The 22,658-nt window shown below is 35.9% G+C and overlaps 1 protein-coding gene across 10 annotated transcripts in view; it reads right to left on the bottom strand.

Moving 5' to 3' along the window:
* The window catches only part of RBPJ (recombination signal binding protein for immunoglobulin kappa J region), a 103,788-nt gene that overhangs the window by 68,618 nt on the left and 12,512 nt on the right, over positions 1 to 22,658 (bottom strand). For 2 of the 10 annotated variants that reach the window (XM_036330654.1, XM_036330633.1), the window contains exon 2: positions 2,006 to 2,188. The exons of 5 other annotated variants lie outside the window; for them this stretch is intronic. In XM_036330654.1, coding sequence (XP_036186547.1) covers positions 2,006 to 2,022 — 17 coding nt within the window. In that variant the 5' untranslated portion in view covers positions 2,023 to 2,188. Of the gene's footprint in view, positions 1 to 2,005; positions 2,189 to 5,386; positions 5,548 to 20,694; positions 20,822 to 22,658 lie in introns of those variants that run through there. 3 more of the 10 variants (XM_036330663.1, XM_036330624.1, XM_036330643.1) reach the window with 3 other exon arrangements.

Raw genomic sequence — 22,658 nt, 5'->3', positions numbered from 1 at the left:
ATACACAACCCTGCACTAAGTGTATGTAATTTACACACATAAAATGCAATATATAAACTATATAATTATGTACTTGTTATATTTTAAATATATAAATTTATTTATTTATTTTGCCCAGATCATTCTTACAGCCTGTCAAAATAACAAAGTAAACTCCGACTGGGTGGTTCAGTTGATCAGAGCATCGTCCAGTACACTAAAAAGGTTGCAGGTTTGATTCCTGGTCAGGGCACATACTTAAATTTCAGGTTAGTTGCCTGGTTGGGGCCCATAGGAAGGCAACTGACTGATGTTTCTCACATCCATGTTTCTCTCTTCCCTCCTCTCTCTCTAAAAAAAAAAAAAAAAAAAAAAAAAAATCAATAAACATATCCTCAGATGAGGCTTAAAAATAGTAATAGCAGCCCCTGACTGGGTGGCTCAGTTGATTGCAGCATTGTTCCATTACACCAAAAGGTTGCAGGTTAAATTTTCAGTCAGGGCAGGTTCCATCCCCGGTTGGCAATCAATCAATGTTTTTCTCTCTCTCTTCCTCTCAAAAATAATAATAATAATAATAATAATAATAATAATAATAACAACAACGGAAACATGTCCACAAGTGAGGGTTTAAAAAATAATAATAATAATGATCATAATAAAAAAATAACAAAGTAAGTGTTTGATCTGAAACACAGGTCAGTTGGCCCCAGAGCAAACCTAAGCTCTTGACAACTATTATAAACTCTTCCAAAAAGATAGGAGCTCCCAACTCTAGCTGTGCATCAAGAATCCTCTGTGGAGTTAAAACAAAACTAGCAAATAATTAAGAACTAACCCAGAAAGAGATGTTTAAAGTTGAATTAGAAAATATTAGAGACATATAGTTTATAAACCATGTATCAAATATCATAGTTATGTCAGAAGAAATCTTTTTGGACAGTAGATACTATTGTGTGCCATCAGACATAAAATACCTGATTCAAATGATTGCCATCACCCATTATGGACTAGAATGTAATATAAAGCAGTTTTATCTTAGGTTTGATAACTAAATTCCTTTAAGAATTTAACTGCTGAGATGTCAAAAGGATCTTAATATAAGATAGTCTAGCTAATAAATATTACAGACTGCACCAGTGTATTCTATTCAATTTATCTATTCATGATTTAAAACTCTATCTTCCCAACATATTTTCCTTCATTACCTAAAAGATAAATAATTCTGAACCCAATGTAACAATGAATTCAGCATTCTGCCTGGATTGATTCACTTCTACCACCCTTAAGAAATCATTTAGTAGCAAGCACACAGTACAAAACTAGGAGGTTTCCAAGGTTTTAAATAATAAAGAAATGGTTTTACCTACATCACTCAAATTAAATGTTATAAACATAAAAACCTAAAAGATTTTTGATGGTTAAGTGGGTAATACAAAACCTGGAATCACCACTACTAGCAACCACAAATAACAGTAGGACTACATACCACAAACACATGAATAATTAACTGTATACATACAATACCACTATTAATAATTATTCATTTTCCTCCCAGTAAAAAATTCTGTGTAAGACAAAGCAAGCACAAACTATGAATGGTCCAAGTAAGAATTATTTTGTTTGGTAAAATTAATACCCCAACTACTTCCCGTTCAGGCTACCTACCATGAAATTACAGCACTGCAGAGAAACTAGTCTGACACAAACCAGAAAGATAATTACAGACTAACACATGAATAATCCTAAACTATCTGGTTAAAGAAATTACAAATCATTACTATTAAAATCTAGGGGAAATATCTACACTACTGTCTTCTCTAACCATTTCAAAAAGAAAGAAAATTCACTCATCAAGTTTGTGATATATAACTTTTTCCTTACAAAAATACTACTGCCATAAATCCATAACCACATCTGCAATCTAATATTAGAATATCTGAAAATACAAGATAATTAAACACAGAATCATGAACGTTCATTCTATCCATGACCTTGGGGTCACTGGGAGATTTCTAAAGCATACCTTTTAATCCACGCCATGGTACTTCAAGAACATGTTAAGGTAAGTCACAGCTTGGGACACTTCGATGCACCTCAAAACACCTCAGCCAGTGTATCTGTATCATTCTCTTTTCCTTTTGAGATCATAATGGTTCCGAAGAACTATAATGCTTCCATTTGAATGATAGTCTCATAATTTCAATGACTTAAAAACAAAAACAAAAAAAAGGACTTAAATGTTGGTATGTTAAGCCACTAGTACACTGTGTTAACTGCTGCCATGACTAAGAAAAACAAAGCTGCCACTACGATTATGTAACACTGTCATTTTTCATGTGAACCCTATATGAATGAGGAGTATATGCCAGCAGTCAGAATGACAGCTCTTGCTTCATTGAGATCTACTAAAAACCCCCCAAAATCTGACCCAATTATTCTTCAATTTTCTTCTCAAGGAATGAAAAATAGCCGTAACCGGTTTGGCTCAGTGGATAGAGCGTCGGCCTGCGGACTGAAAGGTCCCAGGTTCGATTCCGGTCAGGGGCATGTACCTTGGTTGCGGGCACATCCCCAGTAGGAGGTGTGCAGGAGGCAGCTGATCAATGTTTCTCTCTCATCAATGTTTCTAACTCTCTATCTCTCTCCCTTCCTCTCTGTAAAAAGTTAATAAAATATATTTAAAAAAAAAAAAAAAAAGAAAAATAACCTAAGACAGATATTTGCCAGGTCCACCTCTAATTAACCAACTATTCTCTTTTGTGTAGAATGAGAGCTGGAAATCACCCATACACCTGTATAAAAGGAATTCACTAACTGACACAGCAGGGGTTCCTACAAACAATGCCCCTCCTAGTCTTAATATTACTGAATCATTTTAATTACATGGAAGTCATTAACTTAAAGAGCTCCTTCCGTTTCCAAAGTTTATTTCTTTGAAGAGCATACATATAAATGAATAGATAGGTGGCTAACTATCAAGTTTTACTGCTACTCTGTGATTATCTTGGCAGGTTCCTCCTCACCCCACCCAACTTTCTTATATAAAAACATTAAAAACATTTCATTATTAAAATAATACAGTAAGAAGTGTTTGTATCACACTTTAAACCTACATTTGCTTCAAGTTTGATAATTCATAGTTACAAGAAAGAAAGAATACTCAAGCTATATAAAACTAACAAATTATGAGTAATCCACACATATTCATGTTATAAAACAATTAAAATTACTTCAGGATGACTGATCAGGAAATTTTTAATAAAAGCAATCTATAAAAGGGCTTCCAAGGAACAAGAAAGCATGGAGAAGTTCTGTCACACCCTGGCTTTGTGGAACAGCTCATGTAAAGGTTAATAAGCAGGGAATAGAAGATTACAAAGGCACAGCTAGAGTTAAAAATTATGTGCTAAAGAGAAAGTGAAACTAATTTCGTGTTTGTAAGGGTAGATTCAAGTGATGAAAATCTTTCAAGTCCACTGTCAGAAAAATTACATGTTTCTGAGATTTAGGTCTATTGTAAATTGTGGGGAACACAGGTTACAAAATGTAGGTCACTCTTCAGAAAACTGATGGTGGCAGAACTGCACATGGGTAAGGCCTCTACAAGAGTAGGTAGGAAGAAACTAATGAACAGAAACAAAGGCCCCAGCCCAATGAAATCACTGCAGCCACAGCCATCTTTTTAACTTATCATTTTACCACATTAGTGCAACGTCCTGAGTTCCCACTACAGCTTTAAACCACTTAATGGCTCTGTATTATGTATACAACTTCCTGGAAGGACATCCACATTGTTTCCTATATTCTGTGCCTCCAAATCAATGCATCCTACACACATTCATCAGGTTAATGTTCTGAAGTGCAGCTTCAAATAAGAATAATGTTAACCAGTGGGAAATACAGCAGCATATAAATATGTTAGATAATAAAGAATGAAAGCCTAGATCTGATGCACTTACTACCATGTTGAATTTTCAGAACCCTAGTCTACAAAGGAGAAAATAGAGGTCCTCTGGTCAAGTGACTGGACCCAAGAATATGTGCAATAAGAGACTAGAACTCAGACCCAAAATCTAGATCTTCTAGCTGGAATTACAGCACTTTTCTGCTATAATATTGCTGTAGAGCACTGTTGGGGGAAGAGGGTGGTACTGGGGCTAAACTAACATTTGTTGACAACATTCCAAGTAAGTACCATGCTAAGCACTTGATGTTACTTTTTTTCATCCTGATCTACTCAAAAGACTGACTAGTTGCCTCCTTTTACTGAGGCTCATGCAGGGAGATTAAAGTGATCTGCTTAACATAAAATATCAAAGACTAAAAGTGCTGGGACAGATAGTTGATCTCACATGTCCAACTCTAAAACCCACTCTCATGTTGCTATGCCAACCTACCTTCCAGAAGCAATAAAAAAAAAAAAAAGTCCAGCACATAAGTTTATTTTTCAACCTGAATGATATAGCAATAATTTACTTTTATAAATGCTTCCTACTCAAAACCCAGTCAATGCATATAAGCAGGTTTTTAGCTATGGTTTAGCAAGATACTATATATATATTTACTAAAGCCAGTAAGAAGGGTCAGAATTATATTTAATCCCTTAAATCAGAAACTTCATTTGATTCCTACAAATGAAATCTTTTCATTAAGTTATGGACTTGAAGATCTTTTAAAGCTGACTTGCAATTCATAGTACTGCCAAATTTCTAACTTGGCCCTGTCCCATGGACTGCTACCAGCAGCAACCTAATGGGAAGATAAGTCATTGGAGGTGATGGAGGTGAGGCCAGTCAGTTATCAGTAATAAAAAGGACAAACAAAATAAAATAAAATGATCGCTCTCTACTACGTTTTTAAGAGATGATTAAACTAAAAGAATAACCAAAAGCACTCAAAAAAACAAAAACAAAAAATCCCCCAAATTAAGAACAGGAAACTCCTAAGCAACTTCAAGATTTGAATGGAAACCATGTACTCATACTGCATTCCAAAACTAACTGATGTAGCATACTAATGTATTTTAACATCTTAGATAAATCAAAGAAACATTTTTTTTAAATTTCTGAAACAAAATATTGCAGAATTATATTCAAGGTTTCAAAGCTGTTACAGTAAGAAAATTAACAGGCCATTTTAAAATATCTTAATAACAGCATTAACTCTTCTATATAACTCATTTACAAACATTAATGTCCAAACAAGTTAAAAAGCGATACTAAAATTTTACAGCTTTTAAAATACATCTAGGTAGACTTACTCCCTAAGTAATTGTTTTGATAAGGAACGGACACAAAATTAAGAAGGAAGTATGAAAGAAAGAATGTAGGTTGCTGGGTTTGGTTTAACTGGACAACTGCATTCTCATAGGGTCTTTTCTGACCCAGCTCTGGTCTCCTCCTACCAATAAAGATGCAACAGATAGGTTCTCTCCATACTGGACTTTGTACATTTCTCAAAACATACCATGGTGCTTCAGATCTCTGCACATGCTATTTCAGGAGCAGTGGTTCAAATAAAATTTAACATCACATGATAATACTGAAAAGAACAATATAAATAATAAAAATATAATATAAAAATAAAGGAAAAACAATAAATAGATGAGACTAGGGGTAAAAACAAACTTTTTTTAAATATTTTCAGTGCCTACAATGTATTGCATACTATATGTTTAGCCAAGTTGATGTTTTTACATAAATCTCATAGACTTATTAAATGTAAAAAAGTTTTGAGAAGAAAAATACTGAAATTGAGTTGATGAGGCAGTCCAAGTTAAAAGCTATCATTTAAGCAATGTATTTTACTATAGACACTTGAATTTTAAACAAGTTTTGTCAACCAAGTACCTGGAAACAGTCTTATTATATAATGACAGAAAATTAACCATTGCTACTATCAAAAGTATGAAAATGACATATGCTAAGAATTTCAACTCTAAACTAGTTTTTGCCATAAGAATTTCAAATATAAAGCTAAACCTCATTGAGTAATTTTCAAAGAATCTTTCCAAGAATCATAAACGATTCTAATTCTCATCTCGATAGTAAAACTGTAATTCCTTTCCAATTAAACTCTGGGGACAAGGGTATGTCAAGCACCTATAGTTAAAAGACTGAACTCAGGATCAACTAAAAGACACTTGTAATCTAGCAATTCTAGATGATGAAATATTCAGCTAATTTTACTTTAAGGGACTCCGAACTGGGGAAGCTCTTTTCTTAAAATGTATATCCTAATTTTCAGTAACACTGAAAAAAACTTCAATCAAACTGCCTGCTCTTGAAGTGGCCAATACCCAGGGTGCAACTGGGATATTCCCGCAGTTTTGGTTAGAATTCTAGATGGCACAGCATGGACAGGCATAATTTAAATGTAAATACACACATGCATGCATGAGCATGCACACACACACACACACACACATACATACACACCCCTGTCCTTTTTCAAATGGATTAGTGTACCTGGTTGGAGACCAAAGCTAGGAGGGTAGGGACAGGGGAGAGAAGATGGAAGAACAGTGGTCCCAAAGTACTGAGTAAAGGATGTTAAGGAAGGAAAAGTAATAATCAAGTAAATCAGCCCATAAAAAAACACTATTTATTCCAAACAAGCAAATCAACAGAAGCTTCTTTCTAGAATTTGAGAGGAAACTAAGTAAACAAATGCTAAAGAGCATAAATCTACTTCATTTATACTTTTTATGTATCTATTTATTTGTCTATTTATAAAAATCTTTATGGGTGAAATGAGTTTCTCCCTATTACTTAGTTTCTCCTTTCATTTAGTTGCTTAGGTCTCTTTTTGTTTACAATAAAATGTAAATTTGGGTAGCTTAAAAGATTATGTAGTCATGAGTGACAAAGACTGTGCTAATCAAGTTCTGAACTTGGAGTCAGGAGTCATAGGTTAGAAACTTACTTGGATATGTAACTTCTGACCAGTCACAACTTATCTGTAGATAATACCATTACAAAATTGCAGTCGTAGTGCTTAAATAATGCTGAACTGTGAAAACACCCAAAACACTGCCTGGCAGGGTAGGCACAAACATTTATTGACTTTGAAGGCACAGTTCGGTAATTAGTTACTGCTAATGCCACAACTCTAAAATCAAAATAAAACATTTTCCTAGGAAGATTTTAATTTAATGCTCAAGAAATACTTAAAGTTAAAAAAAATTTCACACTTAACATTTATTCTAATTGTGTGGGTAATGACCAAATCTGTGGCTCTAATTCATGCCTTCAAGCATCCTCTCCTTTCTTGTGACAAATTCTCTTGTTCAACAAATACCTGAACATCTATAACATGACCAAAATCCTTATCAGCATGATTTACATTGTAATTAAAATGCCAACTGGTGGTAAATGCTGTGGAGAGAAACAGAAGGAAAAGATAAGGATGAGGTGCAATTTTAAATAAGCCCGTGCTAAGGTACTATTTGAGCAAAGATCTGAAGGAGAAAGGAGGATTCCGGGCAAAGGGAATAAACAAGTCCAAGAACCCTTGAAGCAGGTGTGTTTTAGCAAGAAGGTCAGTGGCTAGAACACCGGAAAATCGCAGAAAAGGGTTTTAGGAAATGAGAGGTTGAGGTTAAATTTGTGAGGAATGGTGGGAGCATGCACACACATGTTCTTGGGGACACCATAAAGTCATGAAGGTCCTGAGCTTTTTACTCCAAATTTTGAGTCAAGGAAGATCAAGAGCTAAGGCGAGGAAGATCAGCATGAGTCTGGCTGCTGAGTGAAGAAAGACGGTACGGCATAAGGGAAGAGCAGTCTATTTGGACTATGCAGGTTAATGACGACAGTGTCTTACACCATGGTGGAAGCAGTGCAAGGGTCACAAGTGATGAAACTATGAGCATATTTAAAAGACAAAACCAACACCATCTGCTAACATACTGGATCGTGGAGTTGAAGAAAAAAAGGAAGAGAGCAATGGTGACTCCAAGGTTTCTAGTCTAAGCAACCCAAACCATGGAGTCTGAGATGGGGAAAGATTTCAGATTTAAAGAAGTAATTGGGTTTGGACATAATAACAGAATATGCTTAGATAATCTAATAGTTTGTCAGAATTTTCTGCAAAGGATAGGGAGATGTGACAAGTAAGACTGGCCAGTTCTTGTTTGCAGCTGGATTTTTTTTTAAAGAACTGATGATGTAAATGTATTATGTATTAAACAAGTAATTTAATAATCTTAGTATTTTAATTATGCATCCTCTGCCATATGTCCTTGAGAGTATTAAAAGATAATATGGTAAGAATATTAAGACAATTTCTAATTACAGAGACTAATTTAAGGGAGACGGTCCAATAAAGGCAATTTCAGCTAAGAAGAGTAACCTATTATCTGATGCTCTCCAGTCAAAATGCTTGTCTCAAACCTATAACTTAGAAATAATGAGTTTAACAGACAACATTCATGAAGTGCTTTCCACATGCTAAGCAATCATTTAAATACCAACTACCTTTTCGTAGCTTATCTTTTACGATGAGGGTGAAAGAAATTAATTAAGCTAAGAACTATCCTTTAGCCATCCTAAAAAAACTATTTTAAGAGTCTCTAGGAAATTCTTTTGATCTGTTTCTTTTTATTACCATTCTTCATTTATATTTTATATTCTCTTCATGCTTTTCAATTTTCCAATGCCAACTGTTATGAAAGCTTGATAAGTAGTAATTTGTGTGGGTGTATGTTTTAATAGGAAAGGAACATGAAGGAAAATTTTATGTTAATGAGTTCAAAAACAGAACACATTTTCCTGAGGTGGAACTGTGTTAAAATGTTATTAATAGAAGTCACAATTTCAGGCTGTGGGCCTACAAGTACAGCTCTGCTAAATAGAAATGGACTGCAGAGAACTTGGAAAGTAAATTTATATTTTCTAGAGAGTAATGAATAAAAAGAGAAAGGAACTGCCCTAATATACTTAATTTCACCTAGCTTTTCTCATTTTACCTTAAATTATAAAATTACTCCCACAAAATAATCAAGATGTTGGAGACAGTTTTACAATTAACAGGTAACACCTACATGATGGCAACTCAATCATCCCTATTTAATGATACCCATAGCGCTTAAGTTATTTCATCAGATACAGGGGCTGTTTTATTTCATCTACCTAATAATTCAAATTCTTTCCAAACAATTCTCCAGTCAACCAGACTAGAACACCTTCTTTGTTTTGGGCATTTCAAAGTATACATAATTTTATACAAATTACTTAACACTCACAATAATCCAATGATTATATTAAGAACTCCAGGTCTTCTAAATCCAGTTAATTTTATACTACACCTTTAACCATCATGGTAATACTATGATAATACTTTGCTTATCCTACAACGAATAGGATAAGCATTTTAAGTTATTCATGATATTTTTTTTGTTATACAAGTAAGATCATGAAGGTCTTGAGCTTTTTACTCCAAATTCTGAGTCAAGGAAGATCAAGAGCTAAGGCGAGGAAGATCAGCATGAGTCTGGCTGCTGAGTGAAGAAAGACGGTACGACATAAGGGAAGAGCAGTCTATTGTGACTATGCAGGTTAATGACGACAGTGTCTTACACCATGGTGGAAGCAGTGCAAGGGTCACAAGTGATGAAACTATGAGCATATTTAAAAGACAAAACCAACACCATCTGCTAACATAATCACCCTTGTGGCAACAAATAGAAGAGCTACACAAGAGTGCAGTGTTCTGAACAATTTTACAAACTCAATTGAATTGTATTCACCCTCCAATAACTAAAAACAAACAAACAAACAAGAACCCACCCACCCCCCAAAAAAGCATCCTGTGTTCATCAGCAGATAGATGGATTTTAAAAATGTGGTATATACATACAATGAAATGCTATTCTGCCTTCAAAAGGAAGAAAATTCTGACACCTTATGTATACACCATCAATGAACCTTAAAGACATCATGCTAAGCGAAATAAGCCAGTCACAAAAGAATACTGTATGACTCCAGTTATATGAGGTACCTAAAGCAGTCAAATTCAGAGACAAAAAGTAGAGTGATAGTTACCAAGGGCTCAGAGTAAGGGGAAATGGAGATATTGTTCAAGGGTTCAGAGTTTCAGATTAGGAAGATAGAAGAAGAAATTCTGGAGATGGATAGTGGTGATGGTTATACAACACTATGAATGTACTTAATACTACTGAAGTGTACAGTTAAAATGGTTCAAATAAATGTGGCAATTATAAAATAGCCATGGGATGCAAAGTACAACATAGGGATATAGTAAATAATATTGTAATAACTATGTATGGTGCCAGGTGGGGGTGGGGGGCTCACTTTGTAAGTTACATAAGTATCTAACTAGTATGCTGTACACCTGAAACTAATGTAATATTTAATGTCAACTGTAATTGAAAAATAAAATATCAAAATGGTTAAAATGGTAAATTTTATGTCACAATAAAAAAATTCTGAACATATTTCATGGAAATACATCAACAATGGATAGTAACTTATCTTCTTCCTTATATTTTAATAAAATTTCTCCTATTTTACCTCAAATCTAGTTCTCATTCTATTTTTATCTTCATAAAAGGCACCACCTATCCACTAGATAGCCACAACATTGAATCATTTCCCTTCTCATCCTAAGCCACCAAAGCTCACAGATTTTATCTCTGTATCACTGCTTGAATCTGATTTCTTCCTGTCATTTCTAATGCCATGGCCTTCAAAATAGCACATGATCACTGTAACAGCCGCACAATCTCCCATCCTCAAAACCTAGCCTTCACAGTTCATCTTGCAATAAAGCTCGTGTATAAAGTGTTTCAAAAGGCCTCCATTGTCTATTCAAGTTTAAAGTTCTGAACAACACATTAAAAATTACTTCCTTACATTACAGTTAATTATAAGCATTGCTGCATTCCCCACTAAGGCACAAACTACCAAGGACCAAACTGTCTTAACTCATCCTTTATAAAAGCTTAAGGTGTTCAAAAGTCTTGGCTGTAACAGGTTTTCAAGAAATACTCCTGAATAGAATTTGTTGAAAACAGTTCAGTGCATGATACCAGACAGTTCGTAGATGGGATGTGTTTAACTTCCCATTAAAAATGTTAACAGGCAGTATCAAATCAAATAAAGATCAATAAGAAGGTTTACTAATAAATGGAGTTCCATTTCAACTTAACTTGGTTAAATGAAAGCTTTGAGTTGGAAAAGAGAGTAAGTCTCAAAAACCATGAGATGACACAGGCAAAAGTAGAAAAGTATATAACTTTTAATGGCATTTTAATAGAAAACAGTTAATCTCTACTGTAACCTAAGGGGAAAAAACTCTTTATATCCCCTTTACATCATGAGTCTCAATACCAGTGGTTCTCAACCTGTGGGTCGCGACCCCTTTGGGGGGTTGTACGACCCTTTCACAGGGGTCGCCTAAGACCATAGGAAAACACATATATAATTACATATTGTTTTTGTGTTTAATCACTATGCTTTAATTATGTTCAATTTGTAACAATTAAAATACATCCTGCATATCAGATATTTACATTACGATTCATAACAGTAGCAAAATTACAATTATGAAGTAGCAACGAAAATAATTTTATGGTTGGGGGTCACCACAACATGAGGAACTGTATTAAAGGGTCGCGGCATTAGGAAGGTTGAGAACCACTGCTCAATATAATTATTGCTTCTGTATATTCTAATTATTTGATCAGTTTGCTGTGTAAATCTTTGCCAAAATACCAGTATCTTTTACCATATTTTGTGTATATGATCCTTGTGACCTATATTTATGTCAAGACAAAATCCTGTCTTCCTATAAATATTTTATATTAAATAAAAGTTGATAAGAATGTAAAAATTATTTTAAAATGTTAAACTTGCTGGACAGTGTTCCTTGGTAGTTGTATATGTTATGTCATTCTCTGAAGAAAACTGAATTATGACAACTGCAAATAAGAACTAACATTTATTAGTAAACTTACTGTGTAAAGAAGATTATCTAGTATTACCTCATTTATTCAGTAGCAACTCTACGGTTAGGTACAGCAATTAATATTCTATTTTATAGATACATAAACTGCAGCTTAAAGAAGTTGAATAACTTCATTTAAGTGAAAGGGCCAGAATTCGAAGGCTAGTCTTTCTGATTCCAAAATTAATACCTGCCACACATTCTATGCATTTAACAAATCAAATTAAAACAAAAATAAAATCTGTTCTGCTACAAGATATGTTTCTTTTTCATTAATTACTTCTTGGAAAACTAAAAACAGAATAATGCTGGTGTAAAAGCCAGTCATGTTGCTTCATGCAATTGGGAACAAGCTTTTGTACAATTAAAGATGAACCTTTAGCAAAAGATGAATATTTTAAGGGGGGAAAAACTGTAAAAATCTACAAAAAAATATTTTCCTTCTGGTAGGTATCAATTGATTTGGTGGCTTCAGAAATTGTTATTCTTTCAGTTAGGTTAACATTTGACAAAGTTGCCTGTGCAGATGATGAAGATGGAAGAAAAGAAGGAAGGAAGGAAGGAAGGAAGGAAGGAAGGAAGGGAGGGAGGGAGGGAGGGAGGGAGGGAGGGAGGGAGGGAGGGAGGGAGGGAGGGAGGGAGGGGGAGGGAGGGAGGGATGAATTCCCCCTGGATTAATGAAGTCTGGATTAGATTTTTCAATATAAATAAAGTCTCTTAGAAGTAATGCCCTTCCGGGACCTAAAACCAGAAGGAGGAGGCTGAACCTCAGGTTAAAGTTGAAAAAGACAAAGATTGATGGCAATACAAAGTACAAGTGCTAGTCCTTTGTTTTTTATTAGAATTCCTATTGTTTTTATTTAGTATTCAAGATCAAAGTTCCATGGATTTTTAGTAATCTATCCCCAACCCTTTTCCCCCCATAAGCTTAATGGTTTTACAGAACTCAAAGTTTGTCAAGATATACTAGTATATGGCATTATGGCAACAAATCCTGTATGCATTAGAAAAAAACAATCCCTATGAACCTTCAGTACTGGACTTACTAAAACACCATGATAGTTTTTTGTTTGGTTTTGCTTTTGGTTTTTTAAAGGATGTGAGGTGAACGCCAATCCTACAAAGAAAATAATGAATTTGTGTCACAATTGCTACCATTAGGACAAAAAAATGCAGAAGTGGAGATTAATGCTACTTTGAATTTAAAATTGTTTAGATGTTTTTTTATTAATCTGCAAACAAAGATCAATGGCAACTCAATGTGATCCCAGACAAAGTAGACATGAGATACACACACCCCAAAGTAACTCTTTGGGTACATCCTTTGTAAACATTATTACTAGAGAAGCTGATACTATGGAGAATGACCCTACTGAGTAATCCATTGTATAAACTAAGATAATGGTTCCTATCCACCATGCATATATTTCCAAATATATAAACATATCTATCAAGACAGAAAACTCATATAGAAAGACTAGAGGTCCTATACACAAAATTCCTGCACTGGGGGGCAGAGGGGTCTCCTCAGTCCGACCTGTGCCCTCTTGCAGTCCAGGACCCCTTGGGGGATGTCCGCCTGCCAACTTAGGCCCAATCCCCCCGGGGACTGGGCCTAAGCCGGCAGTCAGACATACCTCTTGCAGTCCAGGGCTCTCAACATTCAGGACCCCTCACTCCTTACCTCCCGCCACCACCACTGTGCTGGCCAGCCATGAGCCCAGCTTCTGACTGAGCAGCACTTCCCCTGTGTGAGCGCACTGACCACCAGGGGGCAGCTCCTGCATTGAGTGTCATAGCGACTGGTTGTTCCGCCATTCAGTCGATTTGCATATTAGGGTTTTATTATATAGGATAACTATAGTTTGTTTAGAAAACAGGCCATATAAGCAGATATTTTGACAGATACAGTTGTCGTGAATTAATTGTTCATAACATAAGCATTCTTAGAAGAATTCTTTCAAGTGATGCCTAGAGACCTAAGTATGTGGTTAAATGGGTTCTGGTACCAATTCCAATGTGGGAAGGGGGTTTCCCATACCAACAAGCAATTCTCTGGACACTGGTAAAATACCTAAAATTCAATCCAATTCTGCCACAATCCATCTAGATAGAAAAATAGATCCTACAGATTAAGGGTTCTGTCCTACAAGCCTGCTCTCCCCCTTCCTTCTGATGCCTGTCAAAAGCCCAGGTGCATTTGACAAACCAGCTACAGACTGAAGGTTCCCATGACTGCCCTCCACTACCCCATTGGGTTCACTTAATTTGCTAGAGCATCTCACAGAACTCAGGGAAACATTTTACTTATTAAATTACTGGCTTATTATAAAAAAATATAACTCAGGAACAGCCAAATAGAAGAGAGCTTCCATGCCCTCTCCAGGCGTACCACTCTCCCATCTCTTCCACGTGAGCACCAACCTAGAAGCTCTCTGAACTCTGTCATTTGGGTTTTTATGGAGCCTTCATAATAGCCGATTAAATCATTGATTCAACATAAAACCCCTTTTTCTGCTCCCTGGAGTTTGGGAGGTTAGGACTGAAAGTTCCAACTCTCTAATCAGAGGGCTGTTGGCCCCACTGGCAACAAGCCCCCATCCTTAGGCCCTTTCCAAAAGCTGCCTCATTAACATAACAAAAGACACCTTTATTGGTATCTATGCTTAAATTCCAAGGGTTAGAGGAGCAGTGAGCCAGGAAAACCAAATATATATGAGAGAGGTATTTTCAAGTATATACTTTTTATAAATCACAGTATCATAATGGTAAAAAAAATATATATATAAGAGCATTATCAGTACTTACATTCCTCATATGTCAGAGATTACATACTAATCTGTACAGTTTTATCACATTTATTGTTTAACAGGGCTGGGAGAAAAGTCATGCAATTTTAATAGAATAAAGCAAGTAATTATTTAGGTAACCAAAAATTAATATAAAAATACTTTTGTTTACTACAGAAAAGTTCCCTTTCTTTATAATTATATTTTGCTTGGGCAAAGAAATTAGTTCCAGTCCCCTAATTATCATCAAGTTAAGAGTAAAACAGATATTCAAAATCATGTTTCTTACCAAGAGTTGACTCACCTGACATTTTATGACACCATGCAAAATACAGAAGCAATCCAAGCAAATTATTCTCTTGCATACCCTCATCTCCCAATCTCACACCCCAAACCAGTTTGCCCTATCAAAATGAGGGCAACCTGAAATTAACGTTGTTCAGACCAAAACCCATGAAATCACTTCATACACCATATTTGCCTCAGGGACTTCACATTTGCTGTTCCTTCTTGCTAGAATATTCTTCTCCCACATACATGCATGCCTCACATTCTCATCTTATACTTAAGGTCCTTTGCCCAAATGTCACAATGTCAGTGAGCCCTTCCATGAGTAGTTTATCTTGTTGCAACTTCTTCCCGAAACTCCCTATCTATCCTATTTCCAACTTTCTTTTTCTTCTAAAGCCCTTAAGTCAATATCTTACTTATTTTTTTAATCTCTCACTAAAATGTAACCTCTCTACACTTGCAGAGATTTGTGTGTGTCTGTTTTGACCATTTGTATATATTCTAGTGAGTATCACAAATCAGAATACATCACTATGTTTCAGTCTGTCAGACGATCCCAACTTGAGGGAAGAGTAGGTGTTCCACATTGTGAGAGGGTTGCCAATGGTGCTCTCATTGGCTGATTGGTTTCAACATTACCATAAATTACCCAGTTAATGACCTGAGCCCTCAGAAAACAGGTGAAGGCCTTAAGATGATTTTCACAACAAAACCGGTTTTGGAGAAAATACTAATAACTCAAGCACACTAAGTAAGTAAATGGTAGTGGGGTACCTCCTAGTATTCCTTCTTTACCAAGTAAAAATAATGATTAACTAATCAAAAATGGCTACATCAAGATAGCAATAAAGATAGAAATAACCAAGGTAACTTTTTAAAATATAGATTTACATCTACTATCAGCAACAACCTCATCCTCCTTGTACATTTTGCCTCAAAATATTAGCAAATGACAATGGAAAGCAATCACAACTAGTAAGATATTTTAAAAAATGTACTACCTAAAACACCTGTCACATTTCAGTATGTATTGAGTTTCTTATCTCTGGCAAGGTTTAAAGTCATGATTTCAACTCAGTGAAAATTTTCACTGAATTTAACTACGTATGTTTAGATGCCTCTTTAGCAGTTTCTTATAAAATAGTGTAAGATTAAGAAGCCACATAGCATGAGGATAGACTGGTTCTTCCTGTCATGGTAGAAAGAGCTGAATAATGGCTTGGGGAATAGCATGGACATAAACCAAAATATATTTTTCTGTCAGTAAATAAGTACTGTATAAATATGTACAGAAAACATGTTGAAGATATTGGGGTGGGAAGGAAGAACTATTAGGAAGAGTACAGATTTTGGGAAATTTACCATAAAGTTGGTAAACAGTATAGATGGTTTTCTAATATGCCATAGTTTACAGTATTTGCTGGCTTGTTAATGAAATGCAAAAACTTCTAAGAAAATATCTACAGGAAAACACTGTCAAATATAAATTAATTCTACAGCTTAGTATTTACTGAGTGCCTTCTACAAGATAGGCATTCTGCTATGGGCAATGGCTGGAGCACTGGACAAAAGACATGGCTGTTTTCAGGAGAAAGCTTCTTTCACTTCTTTACCAAAAGTAAAATCCATGAGAGCATTATCTGCTTTAACCAAACTAACACAAGATTTCTGTAAAAAGCTTACTGAGATCCGTCACACAAGAAACTCATTCATTTCATCTTTCATTAGCAAGCAAAGAAAATGACCACAGAATGGCACAAAGTACCACCAGGTGTTATGGATAGTTTTATAAAACAATATATCTTCATACGATAAGGAGTGACCACAAAAATCTCTTGTAATGAACAAATGTTTGCTCTTTATCTCGTGGTAAAGCACTTAAAAAGGTTGTGAAACTTGACAAGTTACTCGTTTTTCTTATAATGTCCAAAAATTGATTGCTTTTCCTGTGAAGACAGGCAACTTCCTGGAGTATGCTACCTCGCAGTTATTTTTGTAAAATTAAAAACACTTAAGATAAGCCTGGCATTTAAACAATGGCTTTTCAGCTATGAAAACCACTTGATTTGTATAGAAATTAAATGAATTTGGAACTAGCTCTTCAAATGACTCCATTACAAAGTCTTAACTAAGATTTTAAAAAATAATGAAGTGTATTCTGTATACTTTATCACAATTTTTAAAGTAACAGTGATATTTAAAATACACTGCTCTCTGCCCAGCTGGCTTAGTGGCTGAGCATCAACCTATGAACCAGGAGGTCATAGTTTGATTCCGGGTAAGGGCACATGCTAGGGTTGTGGGCTCAATCCCCAGGGGGGGCATGCAGGAGGCAGTGGGTCAATGATTCTCTCTCATCATTGATGTTTCTATCTCTCTCTCCCTCTCCCTTCCTCTCTGAAATCAATAAAAGTATATCAAATACTAGTGATAAAAATAAAACACTGTTCTCAATTAAAAAAAACCAAACGTGAATATAAAAAGGATTTCTACCATTCTATTAAAAGTATCTTTAAAACTTTACCTCATTTTTATCACAATATTTTTTACCATTTCAAATTTCTGTACATATTCTAATGTGTGTATTAGTAAAGTACAACACTTCATTATAGTTTATTACCACATAATCACATAACTGGGGTACATGTTAACTCTCTATTGATATGTTTGAACAATTACAAGTCGAGCCTATGATATAGTACAAACACAGAACAAACTGCTGCATGTGTTCCATAGCTCTGGCAGTATATGGATAAAGACCCCAAACACAGGCAACCTTCTTTGGCTTCACGGGAATCAATTAAATCCACCACCTCAGTTAATCACTAGACCCCAAGCAAATTTTTCAAAAGAATCAGAGTATAAGTATCACCTCTCCAAATAAGACAATCATTGTGAAAAGATTGAAAAGTTACATCAAATTCATGAATGTCCCCAGTCACAGCATTACTGAATGTGTATCCCCCACCCCAACAAAGCCCTTTTCATGCAGACTTTCCATTAATACAAGAGAAGCTACACAATGTTATAGATAAGGAAACAATAGGAGTTTTTCCAAAACGCAACCTGTTTGTACCTATCTCCAAAATGTCACTGAGTTTCTTTGTAATCTCCTTAAGAAATGGCTTCAAACATTTCTTGCTATAGGATAAATACAGCCTACAAAGTTTTTAGAATCTTAATAGTTGACTATTAAGTGTTTTTTAAGTTTCAGGAGCATAAGTATACATGTGTATTACCAATATGTGTGTGTGCATGTTTTTATATCTTCAACAGGAAAAGAAAAAAAAACATTTGAAAAGTGAAAGATAATCCCACTTATAACATGTAAAATCTCCACATTAAAGCTGAAACAATAATGTTGATTTTGTAACTGTAGCCCTTCCACACTGAATTCTCTACAAATATTCCTCATACACAACAGAAACCTACCTTTTATCCTAACAAACACCTGCCAATCCCTCAAAGCACTGGATAGACTGGTCATCTGACTAAGCAGAAATGAAAACAGCACACTGAGTTCAGGGCTAATGAAAGTCAAAAAGCAGAAGAGGAATCCTTGAAAGGACAGTTAAGGCACTGGTATCCACTACTAGGCGATAACTCTCACAAAAACAGACTACCTTCCCCAAGAGCACAGGAACTGTACATTACACTTCCAACTTTTAGAAATTGTGAAGTTCACTATGCCATTTTAATATCTACATCATATTCCATTACCAGGTGTGATTTTTCAAACGTATACCAAGTCGGTGTGATCAGGAAATCATCCAACATATATACGAACCTCAGTAGGCACTGTTAGGAACTAGTGCTAGAAAAGCCATCTGTTTGATGGAAATAATATTTCTACTTCCCTAGTGATTACAGCTATCAGTGACAACTGTGAAATCCCAAGAGAAGAAATTTAACTGCCTCAAAACTTTAATTATTCATATAAACTGGCCAAGAAATTAAAGTTAAGTGTTACACAAAGGGCTCTCCAACTCCTTAATATTTTTCAGCTAATTATTCCATTGGTAGTCTACATCTGCTCTGCTAAAATTTGGTTATGAATCAGAAGTAATTCACTGGGAATGCTTTTATATCTAAAAGTGACTGTGGATAATAATTAAATTCACGAAAATTGTTATTTTTAATATGCATAAAATCTTCCTGAAAATATGTCCCATAAAATAAAAGAACAGATGCGACTGTAAAAGTTCATTTGTTTCAACTACAATAAAAGTTTAAACTCTTTCAACCACTAGGAAGAATGAAGAATGAGACAAACTGAAGGACAAGAAAGTTAATTTTAAAAGCATATTTAATCCATAGTTTTTTAATATCTTCAATGTTCAACAATTTATGATGAGAAAGTATGTTAAGCACTGCCTTTACAGATAAAGTAAATCTATTATGATAAGTTAAATACATAAATAGTTCAGAGATCTGCAAATATATACTCTAAAACCTTCAGAAACACTGATCATAATGCCACATATACAATGATGGGGTTTTTTGGTTAGGGATTTTCATTTGTTTCAACTATTGTTCTTACCTGCCGCCACCCCTTTTTTAAAAAAAAATAAACATTTTCTAGAATTCTTTGAAGAAATTTATCTTCTGGATTTTTTGATAGGACATACCACAGCTCCCTCATTTCTTATAGCTCAGTTTCAGGATGGTCTTGAATATCTCAGAGTAAAACTACTAATAATTTACAGTTAACTATGTGGACCTACTCGATAACATTGATACTTCTGAAATAAAAATGGGTCTATGTGGCACACTCAGTCCAACGTGGGGCGCCATATGTGCCGAGCCAGCTCAGCCAGGCTCGGTGAGCCCGAGTGGGGGCGGTGAAGGATTGAGAAAAGACAGACAGGAGAATGAAAGCTGGGAATTGGGGGGTCGCTGCTTCTCTGATGGAGAGACAGCGCCATGGACTATAAGCCGTGTCTTTATTTTATAGCCAGATTCCATGAGGCAATGTAAGGGTGTGGCCAAGATGTTTACAACATTCTCGTGGGTTTTGATCCTACTCAATCACATGCACCTGAACTCTATCAAGCCCTCATTACTCAGACACGTGGGGCCATGTGTTCGGACCATAGGTTCAAGCTTACAACTATAGCCGTTGGCTGTAATTGTGCTGGAAGGGCTTTGCCCTCCAAGGTGGGACTTGCACATGGCCATGACAGGACTGTGCCTTCTCAGTAGTCCGAGGCTTAAACCTGTCCAAACACTGTAGCCGCTCTCCACAGGTATATGCACTATGCCTAAAACTATATGTATGAGCTAATCACACTAAACAGAAAATATTTAGTTCCAAGCAACCCAATATTTATAGCTTTTAAACAGTAGCTATAAGACATCATCAGCAAGTGCAAGCACAAACAGTAGATGCTGAGAGCAAAAATATCTGATGACAGAAACCATGTCCATAACATCTTAAAATTTCAATTTACCTTTACACATATATGAATAATACGTATAGTGAAAGAATCACTAAAACAATAAAGCAAGGTATTCCAAATTCCTTCAAAGTAGCAGAATGATTGTTCCAAAGATTACCAGAATAGAAAACTCAGTTTATACTATCCTAACTCACCCCCCATCAGAACACATTTACCCTTAGGGATTCACAAATAACAAACATAGAATTCACTGCAACTGTGGTTACCATTTGTAAGCAGCCTTTCATTGCTCCAAAAGGCTCAGCATTGTAGATGCTCATCAGTTTTTAAGCCACATCCACAGCTGCTGCCTTAGAAAAAACAAAATTTCACAGCAAAAACTCTAAAATGACATTTAAACAACACTTTAACATAAAACAAAATTAAAAATACTCCAGTACAGTAGAAAGAATGTATCTGTAACACCAGAAATATGAGACTCAAGTCATTCTGAATAGTAATACCTTTCATTTACGTGGCGCAATAATTATTTTCTAAGCTCTTTGACACATATAATATCATACTTAAGGCACATATCAAAGAGGTAGCATTTACACTGAAAAGGTGAACCAGAGATTGGTTATTAAAAACTGTAGGAATACCATCTCACATCTGTCAGAATGGCTATCATCAACAAATCAACAAACGACAAGTACTGGCGAGGATGTGGAGAAAAAGGAACCCTTGTGCACTGCTGGTGGGAATGCAGACTGGTGCAGCCACTGTGGACAACAGTATGGAGTTTCCTCAAAAAACTAAAAAGGGAACTCCCATTTGACCCAGTGATCCCACTTCTAGGAATATATCCCAAGAAACTAGAAACACCAATCAGAAAGGATATATGCACCCCTATGTTCACAGCAGCACAATTCACCATAGCTAAGATTCAGAAACAGCCTAAGCGCCCATCAGTAGATAAGTGAATTAAAAAACTGTGGTACATCTACACAATGGAATACTACACTGCGGTAAAATAGAAGGAGTTCTTACCATTTGCAACAGCACGGATGGAACTGGAGAGCATTATGCTAAGTGAAATAAGCCAGTCAGAGAAAGATAAATATCATGATCTCACTCATTTGTGGAATATAATGAACAACATAAAGTGATAAACAAAAACAGATCCAGAGACAGAGAAGCATCGATCAGACCGTCAAACCTCAGAGGGAAGGTAGGGGAGGGGGAGAGATCAACCAAAGGACTTATATGCAGGCATATAGACCTAACCAATAGACACAGACCACAAGGGGGTGAGGGCATGAGAGGGGGTGGGGGATGGGGGGTAATGTGGGGATAAGGACACATATGTAATAACTTAATCAATAAAGAAATTTAAAAAAAAACTGTAGGAATGAAAACTTTTTTAAAGGGGGGAAAAAAGAACAATGGGAAGTCATACCTATTGACACCAAGAACTACACAAGAAATACTGTTCCCAAGTAGCTGAATGTGGCGAGCCGGCACGGCCATGGCATACTCAGACCCAGGGCGCCTTATGTGCCATGCCAGCTCAGCCTGGTTCAGTGACCCTGAGAGGGGACGGTGAAGGATGGAGAGAAGACAGACAAGAGAAGCTGGGTCTGGGTGGGACGCTGCTCCCGGATGGAGAGACAGTGCCATGGACTACAAGCCATGTCTTTATTTTATAGCCAGATTCCATGAGGCAACGTAAGGGTGTGGTCAAGATGTTTACAACATTCTCATGGGTTTCAATCCTACTCAATCACATGCACCTGAACTCTACCAAGCCCACATTACTCAGACACATGGGGCCAGGTGTTCGGACCACAGGTTCAAGCTTACAACTATAGTTGTTGGCTATAACGTGCTGGGAGGGCTCTGCCCTCCAAGGTGGGACTTGCACGTGGCAATGAGAGAACTATGCCCTCTCATTAGTCGGAGGCTTGAACCTGTCCACACACTATTGCCGCTCTCCACAGGTGAAGAGCAATATGATCCTATTTATGTGAAGGAAGGACAAACAGAGAATAATTTTTTTTAATCACATATGCATGGAAATGCTTTCTGTGGAAGTATGGAAGAATGCTGCACATCAAACTCTAAAAAAGACCAGAAGCAGGAGGCACCATTTCTTGCGCTCTTAAGCTCTACATTCACTCTTTGAGCTTGTTAAACAACATACTTAGAAATCACTTTGGGGGAATAATAAATATTTTTTAAAAAGAAAAAC

This window comes from Myotis myotis, unplaced genomic scaffold (genome assembly GCF_014108235.1).
Source record: "Myotis myotis isolate mMyoMyo1 unplaced genomic scaffold, mMyoMyo1.p scaffold_m19_p_1, whole genome shotgun sequence".
Taxonomy (NCBI): Eukaryota; Metazoa; Chordata; class Mammalia; order Chiroptera; family Vespertilionidae; genus Myotis; species Myotis myotis.
The sequence above is the reverse complement of the archived record's forward strand: the minus strand, read 5'-3'. Positions and strand labels throughout refer to the sequence as shown.